This window comes from Coffea arabica, chromosome 1c, assembly GCF_036785885.1.
Source record: "Coffea arabica cultivar ET-39 chromosome 1c, Coffea Arabica ET-39 HiFi, whole genome shotgun sequence".
NCBI classification, from domain to species: domain Eukaryota; kingdom Viridiplantae; phylum Streptophyta; class Magnoliopsida; order Gentianales; family Rubiaceae; genus Coffea; species Coffea arabica.
This window is the reverse complement of record NC_092310.1, coordinates 52,536,641-52,559,250: the sequence shown is the minus strand read 5'-3', so window position 1 is coordinate 52,559,250 and position 22,610 is coordinate 52,536,641. Positions and strand designations below refer to the sequence as shown.

General features: G+C 33.8%; 1 protein-coding gene across 1 annotated transcript; it reads right to left on the bottom strand.

Annotated features, from left to right (window-relative positions):
• Positions 1–14,792: 14,792 nt before the first annotated feature.
• LOC140005957 (uncharacterized) lies at positions 14,793–15,932 on the bottom strand. The gene is made up of 2 exons (XM_072047348.1): positions 15,842–15,932; positions 14,793–15,181 (listed from the first exon to the last, which is right to left on the bottom strand). The coding sequence occupies exons 1-2, from the start codon at positions 15,930–15,932 to the stop codon at positions 14,793–14,795; spliced, it is 480 nt and encodes a 159-aa protein (XP_071903449.1).
• Positions 15,933–22,610: the final 6,678 nt, after the last annotated feature.

Genomic DNA, 22,610 nt, shown 5'->3' with positions numbered 1-22,610 from the left:
ACTACACTTAACTTTGCAGTCCACTCCAATAGAGCTAGGTAATCAATGTGTTGTTTGACCTTTGATAGAATCGAGGAGATCATTTCTCTCTTCCTTCTAATCTCCTCCTCCAACCGCCTGTAGTCCTTAGTGTTCACAGGGATAACCACTTCTCCCCATCTCAAAGGTCCTTTTTCGTAGACAACTTCCAGTTTAGACAACTTTTTCAGCATTCTAGCATCATCACTAGCTAGTTTTTGTGTCTCGGAGCATATCAACAACTTCGGCAATTTCTTCAACGCCGCTTCCGCCTTAGACATTTCTATACAGCACACAACACAATAATGTCATTGCACCAACTGACAGGTTTTTCATTCCATCTAAAACACTCCTATGAAGGTAGAAAATATACCGAATTGCAACTGCAAATATTCTACCAAAAAGAAACAATAAGCTGCTAACTTTTCAACGGAAAAAAAAAGAGTTCAACCTGCCTTCTTTATTCTCCTAGAAGCCCCAAAAGACGAATCCAAAAGCTAAATACCATGGCATCCTTTCAATTTAGACTCATTCCACCCTCTAAAATGGGTTATTCACTTTCTCTTTTCTCCCTCACTATTCAAAATTTTTATCATTTTCTATCATTTTTATCGCAATATCAGGGGGAACTATAAAACAAATTTCAACAATTAGACTTGCTATTCAGTAAAATTTCACGAAAAAAGCATTTAAACGTTCTTGCGGATGAAAACAAAATAAAAAGGCATATATATTGCAAAACAAAAGTAAGAGAAAAAGGCATCAAAAGTAATAGTAACTTCGGGAACAAGAAAAGAAAGGTAAAAAATAAGAAACTTCAAGTTAAGAACAAAGAGTAATGAAGATTTTCATTCTCCTATCGAAAGCAGACAGCGTGGAACTCATTTTTGCTGCTAATGGAGGAGAAAAAATATATTTTTCACATTACAACCAAATTATAGCGATTCTTTTTTCACGTGTGCAAATATACTTTATTTTTCTTGGATGTGTTGTGAGGGCAATACGCAGACTAACATACATACCAGTTGACCAGACCCCTGAAATTTATAGAGAGCATTATAGAGATTTACCAAACTAACATACAACCCCAACAATAATATCCATACCAGTTGATCAAACCTTTGACAAATTCAACCGGCAGATCCAAGTCAAATAACTCAACTTAAAGGGAACATCTTAACAAATTTCTTGTATATGGTAATTTTTTTATTGTTATGAAATGAAAGATTATCACACGTGAAATTGTGTGATTATTTATCTTTCATGGTTAATTAAAAAAATGTAGTCAAATAATTATTGAAAAGCTGGGTGCATTACATCATCTCCAGTTCAAAAAACTTTTCATCATTCTTTTTTATTTGTTATAAAGGAGTTAGCAACGATCATTTAGGAAGTAAAATAGAAAGTAGTTTGTAATGAATGTTTGAGAGATAAGTTGCAATTAAAAGCTTTTCCGTTTTCTAAAATATTTTGTTTCTCTCGGCCGTTTGGATTGCTATTTTAGTCACTACACTTAACTTTGCAGTCCACTCCAATAGAGCTAGGTAATCAATGTGTTGTTTGACCTTTGATAGAATCGAGGAGATCATTTCTCTCTTCCTTCTAATCTCCTCCTCCAACCGCCTGTAGTCCTTAGTGTTCACAGGGATAACCACTTCTCCCCTTCTCAAAGGTCCTTTTTCGTAGACAACTTCCAGTTTAGACAACTTTTTCAGCATCCTAGCATCATCACTGGCTAGTTTTTGTGTCTCGGAGCATATCAACAACTTCGGCAATTTCTTAAACGCCGCTTCCGCCTTAGACATTTCTATATAGCACACAACACAATAATATCATTGCGCCAACTGACAGGTTTTTCATTCCATCTAAAACTCTCCTATGAAGGTAGAAAATATACCGAATTGCAACTGCAAGTATTCTGCCAAAAAGAAACAATAAGCTGCTAACTTTTCAACGGAAAAAAAAAAATTCAACCTGCCTTCTCTATTCTCCTAGAAGCCCCAAAAGACGAATCCAAGAGCTAAATACCATGGCATCCTTTCAATTTAGACTCATTCCACCCTCTAAAATGGGTTATTCTCTTTCTCTTTTCTCCCTCACTATTCAATAATTTTATCATTTTCTATCATTTTTATCGCAATATCAGGGGGAACTATAAAACAAATTTCAACAATTAGACTTCTTGTTCAGAAAAATTTCATGAAAAAAGCACCATAAACGTTCTTGCCGATGAAAACAAAATAAAAAGGCATATATCTTGCAAAACAAAAGTAAGAGAAAAAGGCATCAAAAGTAATAGTAACTACGGGAACAAGAAAAGAAAGGTAAAAAATAAGAAATTTCAAGCTAAGAACAAAGAGTAATGAAGATTTTCATTCTCCTATAGAAAGCAGACAGCGTGGAACTCATTTTTGCAGCTAATGGAGGAGAAAAAATATATTTTTCACATTACCACCAAATTATAGCGATTCTTTTTTCACGTGTGCAAATATACTTTATTTTTCTTGGATGTGTTGTGAGGGTATTACGCAGACTAATATACATACCAGTTGACCAAACCCCTGAAATTTATAGAGAGCATTAGAGAGATTTACCAAACTAACATACAACTCCAACAACAATATCCATACCAGTTGATCAAATCTTTGACAAATTCAACCGGCAGATCCAAGTCAAATAACTCAACTTAAAGGGAACATCTTAAGAAATTTCTTGTATATGGTAATTTTTTTATTGTTATGAACATGAAAGATTATCACACGTGAAATTGTGTGATTATTTATCTTTCATGGTTAATTAAAAAAATGTAGTCAAATAATTATTGAAAAACTGGGTGCATTACATCATCTCCAGTTCAAAAAACTTTTCATCATTCTTTTTTATTGGTTATAAAGGAGTTAGCAACGATCATTTAGGAAGTAAAATAGAAAGTAGTTTGCAATGAATGTTTGAGAGATAAGTTGCAATTAAAAGCTTTCCCGTTTTCTAAAATATTTTGTTTCTCTCGGCCGTTTGGATTGCTATTTTAGTCACTACACTTAACTTTGCAGTCCACTCCAATAGAGCTAGGTAATCAATGTGTTGTTTGACCTTTGATAGAATCGAGGAGATCATTTCTCTCTTCCTTCTAATCTCCTCCTCCAACCACCTGTAGTCCTTAGTGTTCACAGGGATAACCACTTCTCCCCTTCTCAAAGGTCCTTTTTCGTAGACAACTTCCAGTTTAGACAACTTTTTCAGCATCCTAGCATCATCACTGGCTAGTTTTTGTGTCTCGGAGCATATCAACAACTTCGGCAATTTCTTCAACGCCGCTTCCGCCTTAGACATTTCTATATAGCACACAAAACAATAGTATCATTGCGCAAACTGACAGGTTTTTCATTCCATCTAAAACACTCCTATGAAGGTAGAAAATATACCGAATTGCAACTGCAAGTATTCTGCCAAAAAGAAACAATAAGCTGCTAACTTTTCAACGGAAAAAAAAAAAGTTCAACCTGCCTTCTCTATTCTCCTAGAAGCCCCAAAAGACGAATCCAATAGCTAAATACCATGGCATTCTTTCAATTTAGACTCATTCCACCCACTAAAATGGGTTCTTCTCTTTCTCTTTTCTCCCTCACTATTCAACATTTTTACAATTTTCTATCATTTTTATCGCAATATCAGGGGGAACTATAAAATAAATTTCAACAATTAGACTTGTTATTCAGTAAATTTTCACGAAAAAAGCACTATAAACGTTCTTGCCGATGAAAACAAAATAAAAAGTCATATATCTTGCAAAACAAAAGTAAGAGAAAAAGGCATCAAAAGTAATAGTTACTACGGGAACAAAAAAAGAAAGGTAAAAAATAAGAAACTTCAAGCTAAGAACAAAGAGTAATGAAGATTTTCATTCTCCTATAGAAAGCAGACAGCGTGGAACTCATTTTTGCAGCTAATGGAGGAGAAAAAATATATTTTTCACATTACAACCAAATTATAGCGATTCTTTTTTCACGTGTGCAAATATACTTTATTTTTCGTGGATGTGTTGTGAGGGCATTACGCAGACTAACATACATACCAGTTGACCAAACCCCTGAGATTTATAGAGAGCATTATAGAGATTTACCGAACTAACATACAACCCCAACAATAATATCCATACCAGTTGATCAAATTTTTGACAAATTCAACCGGCAGATCCAAGTCAAATAACTCAACTTAAAGGGAACATCTTAAGAAATTTCTTGTATATGGTAATTTTGTTATTGTTATGAACACGAAAGGTTATCACACGTGAAATTGTGTGATTATTTATCTTTCATGGTTAATTAAAAAAATGTAGTCAAATAATTATTGAAAAGCTGGGTGCATTACATCATCTCCAGTTCAAAAAACTTTTTATCATTCTTTTTTATTGGTTATAAAGGAGTTAGCAACGATCATTTAGGAAGTAAAATAGAAAGTAGTTTGCAATGAATGTTTGAGAGATAAGTTGCAATTAAAAGCTTTTCCGTTTTCTAAAATATGTTGTTTCTCTCGGCCGTTTGAATTGTTATTTTAGTCACTACACTTAACTTTGCAATCCACTCCGATAGAGCTAGATAATCAATGTGTTGTTTGACCTTTGATAGAATCGAGGAGACCATTTCTCTCTTCCTTCTAATCTCCTCCTCCAACCGCCTGTAGTCCTTAGTGTTCACAGGGATAACCACTTCTCCCCTTCTCAATGGTCCTTTTTCGTAGACAACTTCCAGTTTAGACAACTTTTTCAGCATCCTAGCATCATCACTGGCTAGTTTTTGTGTCTCGGAGCATATCAACAACTTCGGCAATTTCTTCAATGCCTCTTCCGCCTTAGACGTCTTCTGTATAGTATACAACACAATAATGTCATTAATCCAATTGACAGGTTTTTCACTCCATCTAAAACACTCCTATGAAGGTAGAAAATATACCAGATTGCAACTACAGGTTTTTAGCCAAAAAGAAACAATAAACAGCTAACTTTTCAACTGAAAAGAAAAAAAGTTGAACCTGTCTTCTCCATTCTCCTAGGAGCCCCAAAAGACGAATCCAAGAGTTAAATACCATGGCATCCTTTCAACTTAGATTCATTGCACCCTTTAAAATAGTTTCTTTTCTTTCTTTTTTTGTGCCTCACTATTCAACATTTTTTCCATTTTCTACCCTCTTTTCTACCAATTTTATCCTTATATCAGGGGTACCACAAAATAAATTTCAACAATTAGACTTGTCATTCAGTAAAATATCGCGGAAGAAGCGCCATAAACGTTCAAGCCAACGAAAACAAAAGAAAAAACATATATCTAGCAAAACGAAAGCAAAGGAATAAGGCATCAAAGGTAACAGTAACTACGGGAAGAAGAAAAAAAACGTAAAAAACAAGAAATTTCAAGGTAAGAACAAAGAATAATGAAGATTTTTATTTTTCTGTAGAAAACAGACAGAGTGGAACTCACTTTTGCCGCTAATGGAGGAGAAAAAAGATATTTTTCACATGACAACCAAATTATAGCGATTCTTTTTATTTCATATGTGAAAATATCCTTTTTTTTTTGTATACGTTGTGAGGGCATTACGCAAATTAACATATATACCGGTTGACCCAACTCCTAAGATTTATGGAGAGCATTATAGGGATTTATCAACTAACACACAACCCCAACAATAATATACATACCAGTTGCTCAAACCCTTGACATATTTAACCAACAGATCCAAGTCAAATAACTCAACTGAAAGGGAACATCATAAGAAATTTCTTGCATATGGTAATTTTTTTATTCTTAGGAACATGAAAAGTAATCACACGTGAAATTGTGTGATTATTTATCTTTCATGGTTAATTAAAAAATGCAGTCAAATAATTATTGAAAAGGCGAGTGCATTACATCATCTCCAGTTCAAAAAACTTTTCATCATTCTTTTTTTTTTTTGTTAGAAAGGAGTTAGCAATGATCATTTAGGAAGTAAAATAGGAAGTAGTTTGCAATGAACGTTTCAAAGATAAGTTGCAATTAAAAGCTTCTCCGTTTTCTGAAATATGTTGTTTCTCTCGCCCGTTTGGATTGCTATTTTAGTCACTACACTTAACTTTGCAGTCCACTCCAATAGAGTTCGGTAATCAATGTGTTGTTTGACCTTTGATAAAATCAAAGAGATCATTTCTCTCTCCATTCTAGAATCTCCTCCTCCAACCGCATGTAGTTCTTAGTGTTCACAGGGATAACCACTTCTCCACTTCTCAAAGGTCCTTTTTCGTAGACAACTTCCAGTTTAGATAACTTTTTCAGCATCCTAGCATCATCACTAGCTAGTTTTTGTGTCTCGGATCAAATCAACAACTTCGGCAATTTCTTCAATGCCGCTTTCGCCTTAGACGTCTTCTGTCAAGCATACAACACAATAATGTCATTAATCCAATTGACAGGTTTTTCACTCCATCTAAAACACTCTTAGGAAAGTAGAAAATATACCAGGTTGCAACAACAAGTTTTTATCCAAAAAGAAACAATAAACAACTAACTTTTCAACTAAAAAGAAAAAAAGTTGAACCTGTCTTCTCCATTCTCCTAGGAGCCCCAAAAGACGAATCCAAGAGTTAAATACCATGACATCCTTTCAACTTAGATTCATTCCATCCTTTAAAATAGCTTCTTTTCTTCCTTGTTTTCTCCCTCACTATTCAACATTTTTCCCATTTTCTATCCCACTTTTCTACCAATTTTATCCTTATATCAGGGGTACCACAAAATAAATTTCAACAATTAGACTTGTCATTCAGTAAAATATCGCGGAAGAAGTGCCATAAACGTTCAAGCCAACGAAAACAAAATAAAAAAGCATATATCTAGCAAAACAAAAGCAAAGGAAAAAGGCATCAAAGGTAACAGTAACTACGGGAACAAGAAAAAAAACGTAAAAAATAAGAAATTTCAAGCTAAGAACAAAGAATAATGAAGATTTTTATTTTCCTGTAGAAAGCAGACAGAGTGGAACTAACTTTTGCCGCTAATGGAGGAGAAAAAAGATATTTTTCACATGACAACCAAATTATAGCGATTCTTTGTTTTCACACGTGAAAATATTTTTTTTTTTTCTTGGATGTGTTGTGAGGGCATTACGCAGACTAACATACATACCAGTTGACCAAACCCCTGAGATTTATAGAGAGCGTTATAGAGATTTACAAAACTAACATACAACCCCAACAATAATATCCATACCAGTTGATCAAATCCTTGACAAATTCAACCGGCAGATCCAAGTCAAATAACTCAACTTAAAGGGAACATCTTAAGAAATTTCTTGTATATGGTAATTTTTTTATTGTTATGAACACGAAAAGTTATCACACGTGAAATTGTGTGATTATTTATCTTTTATGGTTAATTAAAAAAATGTAGTAAATAATTATTGAAAAGCCGGGTGCATTACATCATCTCCAGTTCAAAAAACTTTTCATCATTCTTTTTTATTGGTTAGAAAGGAGTTAGCAATGATCATTTAGAAAATAAAATAGGAAGTAGTTTGCAATGAACGTTTGAGAGATAAGTTGCAATTAAAAGTTTCTCCGTTTTCTGAAATATGTTGTTTCTCTCGCATGTTTGGATTGCTATTTTAGTCACTACACTTAACTTTGCAGTCCACTCCAATAGAGTTCGGTAATCAATGTGTTGTTTGACCTTTGATAGTATCGAGGAGGTCACTTCTCTCTCCCTTCTAATCTCCTCCCCCAACCGCCTGTAGTCCTTAGTGTTCGCAGGGATAACCACTTCTCCCCTTCTCAAAAGCCCTTTTTCGTAGACAACTTCCAGTTTAGACAACTTTTTCAGCATCCTAGCATCATCACATGCTAGTTTTTGTGTCTCGAAGCATATCAACAACTTCGGCAATTTCTTCAATGCCACTTCCGCCTTAAACGTCTTCTGTATAGCACACAACACAATAATGTCATTAAACCAACTGAAAGGTTTTTCACTCCATCTAACACACTTCTATGAAGGTAGAAAATATACCGAATTGCAACTACAAGTATTCAGCCAAAAAGAAACAATAAGCTGCTAACTTTTCAACTGAAAAAGAAAAAAAGTTCAACCTGCCTTCTCCATTTGCCTAGGAGCCCCAAAAGACGAATCCAAGAGCTAAATACCATGATATCCTTTCAATTTAGACTCATTCCACCATCTAAAATGGTTTCTTCTCTTCCTTTTTTTCTCTTTCATTATTCAGCATTTTTACCATTTTCTACCCCACATTTCCACCATTTTTATCGTAATATCAGGGGGAACCATAAAAACAAATTTCAACAATTAGACTTGTTATTCAATAAAATTTCACGGAAGAAGCACAATAAACATTCATGCCGATTAAAACAAAATAAAAAAGCATATATCTTGCAAAACAAAAACAAGAGAAAAGGGCATCAAAAGTAACAGTAACTGCGGGAACAAGAAAAGAAATGTAAAAAATAATAAACTTCAAACTAAGAACAAAGAGTAATGAAGATTTTCATTTTCCTGTAGAAAGCAGACAGAGTGGAACTCACTTTTGCAGCTAATGGAGGAGAAAAAAGATTTTTTTCACATTACAACCAAATTATAGCGATTCTTTTTTTCACGTGTGCAAATATACTTCTTTTTTCTTAGATGTGTTGTGAGGGCATTACGTAGATTAACATACATACTAGTTGACCAAACCCCTGAGATTTATGGAGAACGTTATAGAGATTTACCAAACTAACATACAACCCCAACAATAATATCCGTACCAATTCATCAAACCCTTGACATATTCAACCACCAGATCCAAGTCAAATAACTCAACTGAAAGTGAACATCATAAGATATTTCTTGTATATGATAAATTTTTTATTCTTATGAACATGAAAGGTTATCACACGTGAAATTGTGTGATAATTTATCTTTCATGGTTAATTAAAAAATGTAGTCAAATAATTATTGAAAAGGCGACTGCAAAACTTTTCATCATTCTTTCTTATTGGTTAGAAAGGAGTTAGCAATTATCATTTAAGAAGTAAATAGGAAGTAGTTTGAGATAAACGTTTGAGAGATAAGTTGTAATTAAAAGCTTCTCTATTTTCTAAAATATGTTGTTTCTCTCGCCCATTTGGATTGTTATTTTAGTCACTACACTTAACTTTGCAGTCCACTCCAATAGAGTTGGGTAATCAATGTGTTGTTTGACCTTTCATAGAATCGAGGAGATCATTTCTATCTCCTTTCTATTCTCCTCCTCTAACCGCCTGTAGTCCTTAGTGTTCAAAGGGATAACAACTACTCCCCTTCTCAAAAGCTCTTTTTCATAGACAATTTCCAATTTAGACAACTTTTTTAGCATCCTAGTATCATCTCTAACTAGTTTTTGTGTCTCGGAGCTTATCAACAACTTCGGCAATTTTTTCAATGTCGCTTCCGCCTTAGACGTCTTCTGTATAGCACACAACACAATAATGTCATTAAACCAACTGACAGGTTTTTCACTCCATCTAAAACACTCCTATGAAGGTAGAAAATATACCGGATTACAACTACAAGTTTTTAGCCAGAAAGAAACAATAAGCTGCTAACTTTTCAATTTAAAAGAAAAAAAGTTGAACATGTCTTCTCCATTCTCCTAAGAGTCCCAAAAGACGAATCCAAGAGCTAAATACCATGGCATCCTTTCAACTTAGACTCATTCCACCCTCTAAAATGGTTTCTTTTCTTCCTTTTTTCTCCCTTACTATTCAACATTTTTCCTATTTTCTACCCCACTTTTCTATCATTTTTATCCTAATATCAGGGGTACCACAAAATAAATTTTAACAATTAGACATGTCATTCAGTAAACTTTCACGGAAGAAGCACCATAAACGTTCATGCCAATAAAAAAAAATAAAAAGGCATATATCTAGCAAAACAAAAGCAATAGAAAAAGGCATCAAAGGAAACAGTAACTACGGGAACAAGAAAGGAAACGTAAAAAATAAGAAACTTCAAGCTAAAAACAAAGAATAATGAAGATTTTTATTTTCCTGTAGAAAGCAGATAGAGTGGAACTCACTTTTGTAGCTAATGGAGGAGAAAAAAGATATTTTTCACATGACAACCAAATTATAGCGACTCTTTTTTTTCACATGTGAAAATATCCTTTTTTTTTCTTGCATGCGTTGTGAGGGCATTACGCAAACTAACATACATACCAGTTGACGAAGCCCCTGAGATTTATGGAGAGCATTATAGAGATTTATCAAACTAACATACAACCCCAACAATAATATCCATACCAGTTGATCAAACCCTTGACATATTCAACCAACAGATCCAAGTCAAATAACTCAACTGGAAAAAATCCAATGAAGTAGGAAATAGTTTGCAATGAACGTTTCAGAGATAATTTGCAATTAAAAGCTTCTCCATTTTCTAAAATATGTTATTTCTCTGGCCCATTTGGATTGCTATTTTAGTCACTACACTAAACTTTGCAGTCCACTCCAATAGAGTTAGGTAATCAATATGTTGTTTGACCTTTGATAGAATCGAGGAGATCACTTCTCTTTCCCTTCTAATCTCCTCCTCCAACCGCCTGTAGTCCTTAGTGTTCACAGGGATAACCACCTCTCCCCTTCTCAAGGGCTCTTTTTCGTAGACAACTTGCTGTTTAGACAACTTTTTCAGCATCCTAGCATCATCGCTAACTAGTTTTTGTGTCTCGGAGCATATCAACAACTTCGGCAATTTTTTTAATGCCGTTCCGCCTTAGACATCTTCTGTATTGTACACAACACAATAATGTCATTACACCAACTGACAGGTTTTTCACTCCATCTAACACATTCTTATGAAGGTAGAAAATATACCGGATTGCAACTACAAGTATTCAGCCAAAAAGAAACAATAAGCTGCTAACATTTTAGCTGAAAAAGAAAAAAAGTTCAACCTGCTTTCTCCATTCTCCTTGGAGCCCCAAAAGACTAATCTAAGAACTAAATACCATGGCATCCTTTCAATTTAGACTCATTCCACCCTCTAAAATGGTTTCTTCTCTTTCTTTTTTTCACCCTCACTATTCAACATTTTTTCCATTTTCTACCCCACTTTTCTATCATTTTTATCCTAATATCAGGGGTACCATAAAACAAATTTCAACAATTAGAGTTGTCATTCAGTAAACTTTCATGAAAGAAGCACCATAAACGTTCATGCCGATGAAAACAAAATAAAAAGTCATATATCTAGCAAAACAAAAGCAAAGGAAAAAGGCATCAAAAGTAACAGTAACTACGGGAACAAGAAAAGAAAAGTAAAAAATAAGAAATTTCAAGCTAAGAACAAAGAGTTATAAAGATTTTCATTTTCCTGTAGAAAACAGATAGAGTGGAACTCACTTTTGTAGTTAATGGAGGAGAAAAACAATATTTTTCACATGACAACCAAATTATAGCAATTCTTTTTTTTCAAATGTGAAAATATCCTTTTTTTTTTATTATATGCGTTGTGAGGGCATTACGCAAACTAACATACATACCAGTTGACCAAACCCCTAAGATTTATGAAGAGCATTATAGAGATTTACCAAACCAACATACAACCCCAACAATAATATCCATACCAGTTGATCAAACCTTTGACATATTCAACCAGCAGATCCATGTCAAATAACTCAACTTAAAGGGAACACCATAAGAAATTTCTTGTACATAGTAATTTTTTTATTCTTATGAACACGAAAGGCTATCATGCGTGGAATTGTGTGATTATTTGTCTTTCATAGTTAATTAAGAAAATGTAGTCAAATAATTATTGAAAAGGCGAGTGCATTATATCATCTCCAGTTCAAAAAACTTTTCATCATTTTTTTTTATTGGTTAGAAAGGAGTTAGCAACGATTATTTAGGAAATAAAATAGGAAGTAGTTTGCAATGAAGGTTAGAAAGATAATTTGCAATTAAAAGCTTCTCCGTTTTCTAAAATATGTTGTTTCTCTGGCCCGTTTGGATTGCTATTTTAGAAAATTTTATAGAAAAATGTACTGTAACTATTTGATATATGGGGATAAAAAATGAATGAAAAATGTGATATTTCCAAAATGTACTTTTGGATTGTGATTTTTCACTAAAAAAATTTTACGTTTTTCGTGAGCACATTTTTCAATCATCTTTTTATTTCACATATAACAAATTGTTACAGTACATCTTTCTATAAAAACTTTTAAAAATAACAATCCAAATGGATCAACTGTAACATGTTCCTTTGCTTATAGCTATAACATGTTTCGATTCGCAAATTCTTATGCATATTATTTTGATCTTATTATAGTTTTGTTCCTTCTCTTTTGGTACTTTTTTTGTGAGAGAGGATGTTTTGAACTAACAACTGTTGAAGCATTTTAATTCCATGAGAAAAAAATCCAAGATTGATCTTCTAGTGGATAAAGTGGCAAGAGTTTTATTTTTGGGTGCTGCTGCTGAATTTGTTCTACAGGTTGTAGGATTTGCTGCAATTATGAAGAATTCATTCAAGACTATTGAAAAGTTGACGACAGGATAATAAGAGAAAAGTGAAAAAGGTTATGATAAAATCAATGATAAAGTTGAAGAATATGAGACTATAACACAGAGAATTAGCACTAAACTCTGATTGATGGATTATGGGAGTAAAACGAAAAAGTTATAACTTGTTTGCAATTGCAATTGTTTATGCCTGTTATTCTGATCTTATGATTAGTTTTCTTCTCTTCTCTTTTGGTCCTAGGTTGCTGGGGAGAATGTTTTGAACCGATAACTGATGAACCACTTTAACCATGAAGAAAAAAATCCAAGAGTGATCATCTGGTGGATAAAACGACGAGAGTATTGGCTTTGGGCAATGTCGCTAAATTTGTTCTACTGGTTGTGGGGTTTACTGCAAGTATGAAGAACTCATTGAAGACCGTTGAAAAGTTGACGGCAAGATGAAAAGAGGAAAGTTAAACAAGTTGATACCAAAATAAGTGATAAAATTAAATAACGTAAGACTGTAGCGCAGAGAATCAACACCACACTCTTACCAAAAGATGATTGATGGATTAACGCCCTTTTCTTACCACCATTATCCCCATTGCCCACTCCATTGTCCCCATTAGTGCCATTACCAGGAGTTCTATCATCCTTTTCCCCCTTGCTGTTGCCCTTTGTCACATTCTTCTCATCATCATCTTTTCCACCTTTGCCTTTGTCCACTGCCACATTCTTTCCCTCATCTTGAGTATTCTTCCCAACCAAATCATTGTCAACCATGGTTTTCATATCCAACAACAACACCTTAAAACCATCCAAATGCTTTGCAACAGCTCGTTTCTCCTCAATTTCATTTAATTTGGGAAACATGAACTTATCAAATACATGTGTTATTCCTTTCTTCAATCCTTCCTTGAGGGTATGACAACAAAATCTGACTCCCTCACTGATGGTACACATGCACGTGCATTAGTCACAATACTTAACTTTGCAGTCCACTCCAATAGAGTTGGGTAATCAATGTGTTGTTTGACCTTTGATAGAATCGAGGAAATCACTTCTCTCTCCCTTCTTATCTCCTCCTTCAACCGTTTGTAGTCCTTAGTGTTCACATGGATAACCATCTCTCCCCTTCTCAAGGACCCTTTTTCGTAGATGACTTCCAGTTTAGACAACTTTTTCAGCATCCTAGCATCATCGCTAGTTAGTTTTTGTGCCTCGGAGCATATAAACAACTTCGACAATTTCTTTAATACTGCTTCCACCTTAGACATCTCCTGTATAGCACACAACACAATAATGTCATTAAACCAATTGACAGGTTTTTCACTCCATCTAACACACTCCTCTGAAGGTGGAAAATATACCGGATTGCAACTATAAGTATTCAGCCAAAAAGAAACAGTAAGCTGCTAACTTTTCAGCTGAAAAAGAAAAATTGTTGAACCTGCACTCTCTATTCTCCTAGGAGTCCCAAAAACGAATCCAAGTGCTAAATACCAAGGCATCCTTTCAATTTAGACTCATTCCACCCTCTAAAATGGTTTTTTCTCTTCCTTTTTTTCTCCCTCACTATTCAACATTTTTCCCATTTTCTACCCCACTTTTCTACCATTTTTATCCTAATATCAGGGTTACCACAAAATAAATTTCAACAATTAGACTTTTCATTCAGTAAAATTTCACGGAAGACACACCATAAATGTTCATGCCGATGAAAACAAAATAAAAAGGCATATATCTAGCAAAACAAAAGCAAGGGAAAAGGCATAAAAAGTAACAGTAACTATGGGAACAAGAAAAGAAACATAAAAAATAAGAAACTTCAAGCTTTTTTTTTTGTTTTGCAGAATAAGATGATACCATGATGAAAAGAAAGGCAAAAAGGTTTCTGTAGTTCCATAAAATTAAAAAAAGGAAAATCACAACTTCTCAAGCAAATTTAAAAAAACTACCACGGCTAAAATTAAATCAGCCTCTGACTATATGCTTAAAAATTCAGGTTACAACTACCAATCCTATAATGGATGCAAGTGAAATTTAGTAAAAAAAATTTCATCTGGACTCCATAGGAATCTATTCATAAATCTTACTTTCCTTTGCTTCGTGATTTCGGAGGCATTAGAACATTCCAATCCAGCTTCTCCCGCTTAGGCTGCCTATGAGGAGTGTGATTATTGTGAGGAGATGACCATTCATCACCTTGAATATTTTTCTGTGATTTATTTGGATACTATGGCTCATACGCATCTACCGTTTTCTATTTGAGATCCGCATTGGAACCGCAGCTCGAATTTTCTAGTTCTTCGTTCTCAAGCCCAACTTGGGGAGAGCCATCTCCTCGATCTGTATTTGTTTCTCTTTCTATGCCTGAACTGGTAGATGGGGCCTCAGGTTGAAGTGAATTTGATGCTTCATCATTCAGTTTATCTATAGAAGGATTAAAATTTAGAAATGACATCCGACCTCTGATCGCTCCAGGTTGGGGATCCCCTTCCATAATGATAACACATTTTTGGGAGCCACTACGGGAAGGGAAATTTCCATCAGGTACAAGTTCTTTTTCTTCCTCTTCTTTCTTAGTTTTATCCTCTTTCTGAGCTACCCTTTGCATAAACTTCAAGTTTTTTAGAGTACTTGACAGCTCCGCTTAGCCATTCTTGATTACAAAGTGAACCCTCCTTTCTTTATTGCCAAATAAACCTCGAATTAATTGGTCTAAGCACCGGTTTTAACAAAGTGATTGTTTTTGTGTGGGTATGAACTGTGAAGCCTGGACAAGAGGCCGAACTTCAAGCTAACAACAAAGAGTAATGAAGATTTTCATTTTCTTGTAGAAAGCAGAGAAAATGGAACTCACTTTTGCAGCTAATGGAAGAGAAAAATGATATTTTTCACATGACAACCAAATTATAGAGATTCTTTTTTTCACGTGTGAAAATATCCTTTTTTTTTTTCTTGTATGCATTGTGCGGGCATTATGCAAACTAACATACATACCAGTTGACCAAACCCCTAAGATTTATGGAGAGCATTATAGAGATTTACCAAACTAACATACAACCCCAACAATAATATCCATACCAGTTGATCAAACCCTTCACATATTCAACCAGCAGATCTAAGTCAAATAACTCAATTTAAAAGGAACATCATAAGAAATTATTAGGGCAATTCTTGCAAACTACCATGTGTATTAAAACAACACACCATCTATTACATTATTGAGACACAAGTTATGTAAATAACATATTTAAAAGAAGGAAAAACAAACAAACGAACAAACAAAATCAGTATTAATAAGCATACCTCTTAAACCCTGGCTTTCGCCTCTAAAACCACTTATCCTACCACCGTGACCCATGAATCTTACAGAAGTATTTCTAGAAGGACTTGACATACTGTATACTAGGTAAATAAATAAGTTAGGTATTGCTCTTTTTTTCTTTTTTGTCAAATGTTAGGTACTGCTAAAGGTGGTAAAATTTGGAGATTTCATATTTCTGCTTTGGGGTTATCTATTCTATTTACATAGTAATTTCTATGAGACCTAAAATTAGTCCTTCATGTTGTGCTTTGGGGTTTTCTTGTCCTTCTACAATTTCATTTTCTTTGGGTTAATAACACTTTGCCCCTTGAAATATGAAGCAACCACATTTTTCCCCTAGCCCCACATAAGAAACAATCCTTGCCATCCAAGTGCTACTCCCATTATTAATATCATATTTTCACTTTATTATGTGTCAAAATAAGAGTGATCATTTTAAATTTAGTACTACATATTTTTCAATCCTGCCATTTAAAAAAGTCACTTACTAAAATCTCAATGCATATTTTATATGGGAATATTTTGAATTCAAATGACACATATATAAATTTATTAATGTCATCTTATCTAGATATAATGAATGTCTCCATAAAAAGTTGGATTCTAACATTGGAGAATTGGAGGAAAGTTTAATTAGAGAGTTTTTTAAAAAGAGAAAAAAAAAGAGATTTTTTTTTAGAGAATGAGCAGCATACTGGTTTGTCACATTCTAGATACACTTTGTTACTAATATTAATGACAAACATTGAAGAAAAGAATGCTCTTACTAATCAACCTCTAAGAAAGAATAAACTCTCACCACAAAATCTATAAGAGACTTTATTCACATAAACAAAACGAAACTAGAGAGAGCCTCCTCTCATAGGATAAGATCAGAAATTTTTTTCTAATCTCTTTCTCATGAGAGAGTTGGAGGAAATTTTGGTTGGAAAGTTTTCTTTTTTTCAAAAGAGAAAAAAGGAAATTTTTTTTAAAGGTGATGAAGAATACACTGGTTTATCATATTCTAGGTACACCTAATTACCAATATTAATGATGAACTAAATCAAGAAATTTTTATCCCTATCATTTTATCAATTTATCATCAATAATTCTAACTTGTATTATAAAATCTATAATCCCAACAAAAAGGTTTCAAATTCGATATGATTTGTTTTAATTTAGTGTTTCAAATAATTTTGGAGAATGGATATATTTTATCATGAATTCACACTTTTATATATAATTTTTAGATGTATATTTAATTGCAAATCTAATATTTTTGAAACATTTTGTATGGTTGGTCGAATATAATCAAGAACTTAATTTTAATATTTTTAAAACTTATAAAAATATAAAAATAATCATGACATCATGCTGATGTCACTGAATTTTTTAGAACGATCCGACCCATCCAACTAACCAATAATTTTTCAATAGTTTAACCGAGTCGTTATTCAGTTCGAGTTTAACAATATTGGTCTATTGTTAATCTTGTTAGAAAATTAGTTTAATTTTTTTAATCAAAATCCTTATTTTGTGTGAGAACTAATTAGTTTTAGTTATTTGAAATAGTAGTCAAGAAATTTTTTATTTTGGTTAAGATTTAAAAATTATTTTCTATTCTGTATAAATTTAAGAATTAGTATTGATTTCCCATTGTTATTTGATTTTTTGGCCAAATAATATTCTCTATAAATAGATAGATTGATATACTATAAGAACACACAAGAAAGGAGTGAGAGGGTTCTTAATAGGTGAGCGGGTTATATAAGAGTTGAACTTGAGAATCAAACTTCTAATATTTTTCTCTTATAGTAAGAATAGTTTTTTTTTTCTCTGTGGACGTAAGTTTGGTAATTAAGTCAAACCACATTAATTCTTGTGCGTTGCTCATTGTTATTATTTTCTATTAAATTATTGATTTTTTTTATCTCAAATAGTTGGCAATGATAATCTAACAAGTTGTATCAGAGTTTCGTTAGGATTCTATGTAATTATTTGAGACTAAGTGGTTGGTGGCATACCATGGCATTTGGAACTATATAATTTTGTATTCAACCATTTAATAAAACTATAAGTTTCACTCTTTGACAAAAAAGAGTGAAGAATGCTCTAATTCAATAAGATTTGGCAAAAATATTGAATGGTAAGAACAAGAAGTCAGAAAGCATAAAAGATGATGAGTTTGAAAAGTTGAATGCAAGGTGTGCAGACACGATTTGACTCTATATTGCAGACAACATCATAAACAATGTGATAGATGAGGAAGATTCTATAACAGAACTCTGAAAAAAATTAAAAAAAAACTTTATCGGGCTAAAAGTTTATCCAATAAATTGCATCTAAAGCGGCAACTTTATACGTTAAAGATGGGAGAGTGACAATCTCATGGATCATATGAATACGTTCAACGAAATTTTGGATCAACTCCAAAAAGTTGGCGTAGATATTGATGAAGAAGATAAGGCATTTTTACTTCTTACCTCAGTCGTTGATTCTTACAAAAGTGTCGTAACGACCCTGTTGTATGGGAAGGACACTCTAGAGCTCGAGAATGTGCATTCATCTTTGTTGGATCATGAAATTTTTTTTTTAAAAAAAAAAGTGAATCAGGATGTGACACAAGAAGTTATGTTAATTGTTCGAAATGAGAATAAAAGAGGGAAAAAAATTTGACAGTGAATTTTAGACAGATGATTTAAAGGCTAAGAGAAAGAATGGAATCCAGTGTTTTCGTTGTCATGAGTTTCACCGTGTCCAAAGATATTGCTCTCATCGAAAGGAAAATGATGAGAAAAAGTATGATGATGTTGTTGGATATATATCGAGTGGAGATATTCTTACAATCTTCAAAAGTAATAAGTAATATTTATTCTTGTGATGGTTGGATTTTAGATTCTGGATATTTTTCACATGTTTGCTCTAAATTAGACTATTTTGATACTCTCCAAAGAAAAAAGATAGATTTTGTGTTCTTAGGTGATGGATCTACTTATGAAATCAAAGATGTTGAAATGGTGAAAATCAAAATGCTGAATGAAAAGATTCGTTCATTTGGTGGTGTGATTTATGTTCCAAGGTTATAAAAGAATCTAATTTCTTTGAACCAGATAGACTCCGAGGGCTACCATGTTTTGGTTGCAGGTGAAATTTTGAAAATCACATATGGTGAGACAATTTTATTGATAGAAAAGAAGTATGGTAATTTATGTCATTTGAATATCTCAATGGGTTGAGAGCGTAGCGCAAGGAAGGGGATCCAAAAATGTTCCCAAATTACAAATGGTGGTGAGAGGAAAAATCCTGCTACGGGAAAGGGTGAATTGAGGTTCCTCTCACGAGTCAACTAGATGTTGGACTCGATTAATTATACACTTTCATTTGCCGATTGAATTAATTGAAAACAAAATCGTCTTAATTCGGGTGTGTAGTTAAGCACGAAAGTATTTCGTGGTAAAAAGGCATATGAAGTTTTTTTGGATGATTTGCTATGTTTCCTAAAAGAAATATTTGTCAAATGGAGATTTGTTAGAAAATTGGATTAATTTCTTTTAGTCAAGATTTTTATTTTGTGTGAAAAATAACTAGTTTTCTAATTGATTTTAGTTACTTGAAATAGTAGTCAAAATTTTTCTATTTTGTTTAGGATTTAGAAGTTATTTCCTATTCAATATAAGTTTAGAAATTAGTATTGATTTCCTATTGTTATTTGATTTTTTAATCAAATAATGTTCTCTATAAATAGGTAGATTGACATACGACAAATACACACAAGAAAGGAGTAAGAGAGTTATTAGTAGGTGAAAGGGTTATACAAGAGTTGGGATTGAGAACTAAGTTGTAATCTTATAATATTTTTCTCTCATAGTAAGAACAATTTTTTTTTCTCCGTGGACGTAGGTTTGGTGATTAACCCGAATCACGTTAATTCCTATGCGTTACTCATCGTTCATGCTAGTTATTATTTTCTATTAAATTGTTGATTTTTTTTATTTTAAATAGTTTGCCTGATACCCTAATTAACAAATCTCTTGTTCACGAAAAGTCATATCTTATTTTGAGTTACTAACAAAGGGGTTGGACACAATTCTGTACTAAAATTTTCAATTCTTGCTTAGTTTACAGGGTACTGGAAGTCTGGTACCGAACGGGTCTTATTTTAAGTTGTGAGCGTTGTCTAGATTGGTCTGGATTCGGAATTGCCCTCTCACTCCATGAATTTAAAAAGTTAATTCATAGGTCTTTTGTTCTTCGAAAACAACCTAGTCAATTTGTGGTTAATCCCAGCTTGTCCTCAACATATTAACAAACGAGTTTTGACTTTTGCTGCTTAGTAAGAATCTTATTATTATGTACACAAAACTAACTCAAGAGTTAAAATGGACGTAATTACTCTTTGAAGAAAATTTTTTGAACGTGAACCTTACACATAATTCTTCCAGGTCTCTCAAAAGTATTAGTAAGAACAAAAAAAGATCCTTCAATATAAATGAAAAATGAAAACGAAGTAAAGGTAAACCATAACAACCAATGTTGGCCTAAGTTATGACAGGATGTTGCTTTTGCTATATCAGTAAATTACATGGTTACTGAGCCGTAAAATACATTTGGCCGAGTGAACTTGTGAAGTTAGTGTTTTCCTGATTAAGTATAATGACCTAGAGATGAAGAAAAACAAGATGTTAATATCCAAATTGATATGTTAAAATAAACGGTCCTGAATTTTCACCAACCTCAGCAATAGAAATTTTCTGCCCATTTGGTATTATTACAGACGTGATGGGAGCGGATACTGTAGTAGGTCGGCATCAGATCCATTGGTCCAGTAGAGTAGGACTTTCTTCCGTCTGGAAAGATCGACCAAAACCTTCTTTTAATATAAATTTCAACAGGATTAAGTGATGGTGGCGCCTTGGCACCCCAGAAAAGAAATAAGTTAAAAACCATTCGAATGTACTAACTTATCAGCTCAAACATGCATACTGTAGCCCATAAACACAAAATAAAGGGATAATTAAAAGCTCAGAGATGCACGTCAAATTATCAAATACTAATGGTACGAAACCAAAGTCCAATATCAGAGAATACATTTGACGCTATTAGCATGCAAATTTTAGGGGCTACTTCCCGCTAAGCAGACTGACATACGAGTTATATTTACCAAAAGAAAAGAGATAAAAAAAATGAGACACACCACAAGTATCAAAATTCAATTTATTGGATGGGTCTTTTTTGGTAAACGTTAAAATCGAATCAATAGATGGCTGTATGGTAAGAACTTTGCATTTTGGACCCTCAGCGGGGTAGCTCGGCCAGTGCGGCTGTTCCTCTTTAGGCATGTCCACCAGTGTTCAAGTCCAGTTATTAACATATTCGAAGTGGGTTCGAGCGCCCTCTTCCGAGCCGCGGAAAATTAGTTGGGCCAAAAATTCGAACACTCCTACGCCGAAAAAAAAAAAAAAAAAACTTTGCATTTTGATTCTAGTTTTGGCTGGCCCATCTGGATCGTGGACTTTCGATTATATTAATTATTTCTTTCTAAACTCTGCAGTAACAGTTGAATTTGAAATGTTTCGTACCATCAGCAGAAATGGCTGCAGGATTCGGCATTAGGCAATACGTAGGATTGAAATCATCAACACCCAACCAAATTCATTCTTTCTTTCTTTGGGATTGTTCACGATCCCCTCTTCTCATCGTTTTTCTTCAAGTGGAACCATAAGGAAAAGACCCTTTTAGTGTTTAACAATTGACTTTTCTAGCATCTACCAATTGATTTAATTAACTAGCGCACGACCTTAGATTCTACAATTTCAATAGCTTTTTAGTTCTGCATTCCATGCACAATAATGATAATATTTATGGAGCTACCGGGAGAAAGGGTTGTGGTTTTATGAACTGTATTTAAAGATTCAACTCTGCCTTGCTTTGTACTTTCAAACAAGGCAAAATCCTTCTCACACCAATGTTTTCCCCTTGCAATGTGCCATGTTAGGAACGCATGAGCAAAAGATAAATTAAGAGAGAGAGAGAGAGAGAGCTTGATAGTTGATAGTAAATCAGAGATTGGACATTTTATTGAGAATGTCTCTAACCTCTAAGATCTAGATTATGATCGTACTGTACTAATCAGAGCCAGCTACATTACATAATTTCATATTCTTGACTATCTACATAAGACTTAGGCCGAGAAAACATTCTGCCACCAGAAAAGGTCGTCAGAATAAGAAAAGGGGAAGGCACCACACCCATAATCATGATCCATCATCGCTGTCGTCGCGCCCTTCAGCTCTATCTTCTCTGATGGTCTCCAGCTTAGGAGAATGAGAAGGTTTCAATGGAAGAACTAAAGGAGATGGTGCAACCTCCATCCATGACTTCATGTGCATCATTTTCTTTGCCATTTTTCGTCTTCAAATTACAAACCCAAGAAACCCGTAATTGGGGAACAGATTGAACTCGCAATGGTTTTTGCTAATGTGTAGACACTAGGTAGGTAGATATTGGACTTCTCTCTTTCTCTTCAAGAATAGATGAGAAAGAGAGCAGAAAAGAAGGAAGCTGATCAGAGCCTATCAATTCAGAGCTTGAAGAAAACGTTAAAGAGAGATTGGCTTGACTGACTCGGTGATGAAAGAGCAAATAGTTGGGTTGGCTTTATATAGGAAGAGCAGAGCAGAACAAGGAAGCAACTGCGAGGAAAATATCAAACTAGTCGACGGTTCTACGGTTTACCACGTGGGAGTAGTGCCGTCAATTTAGCAGAAG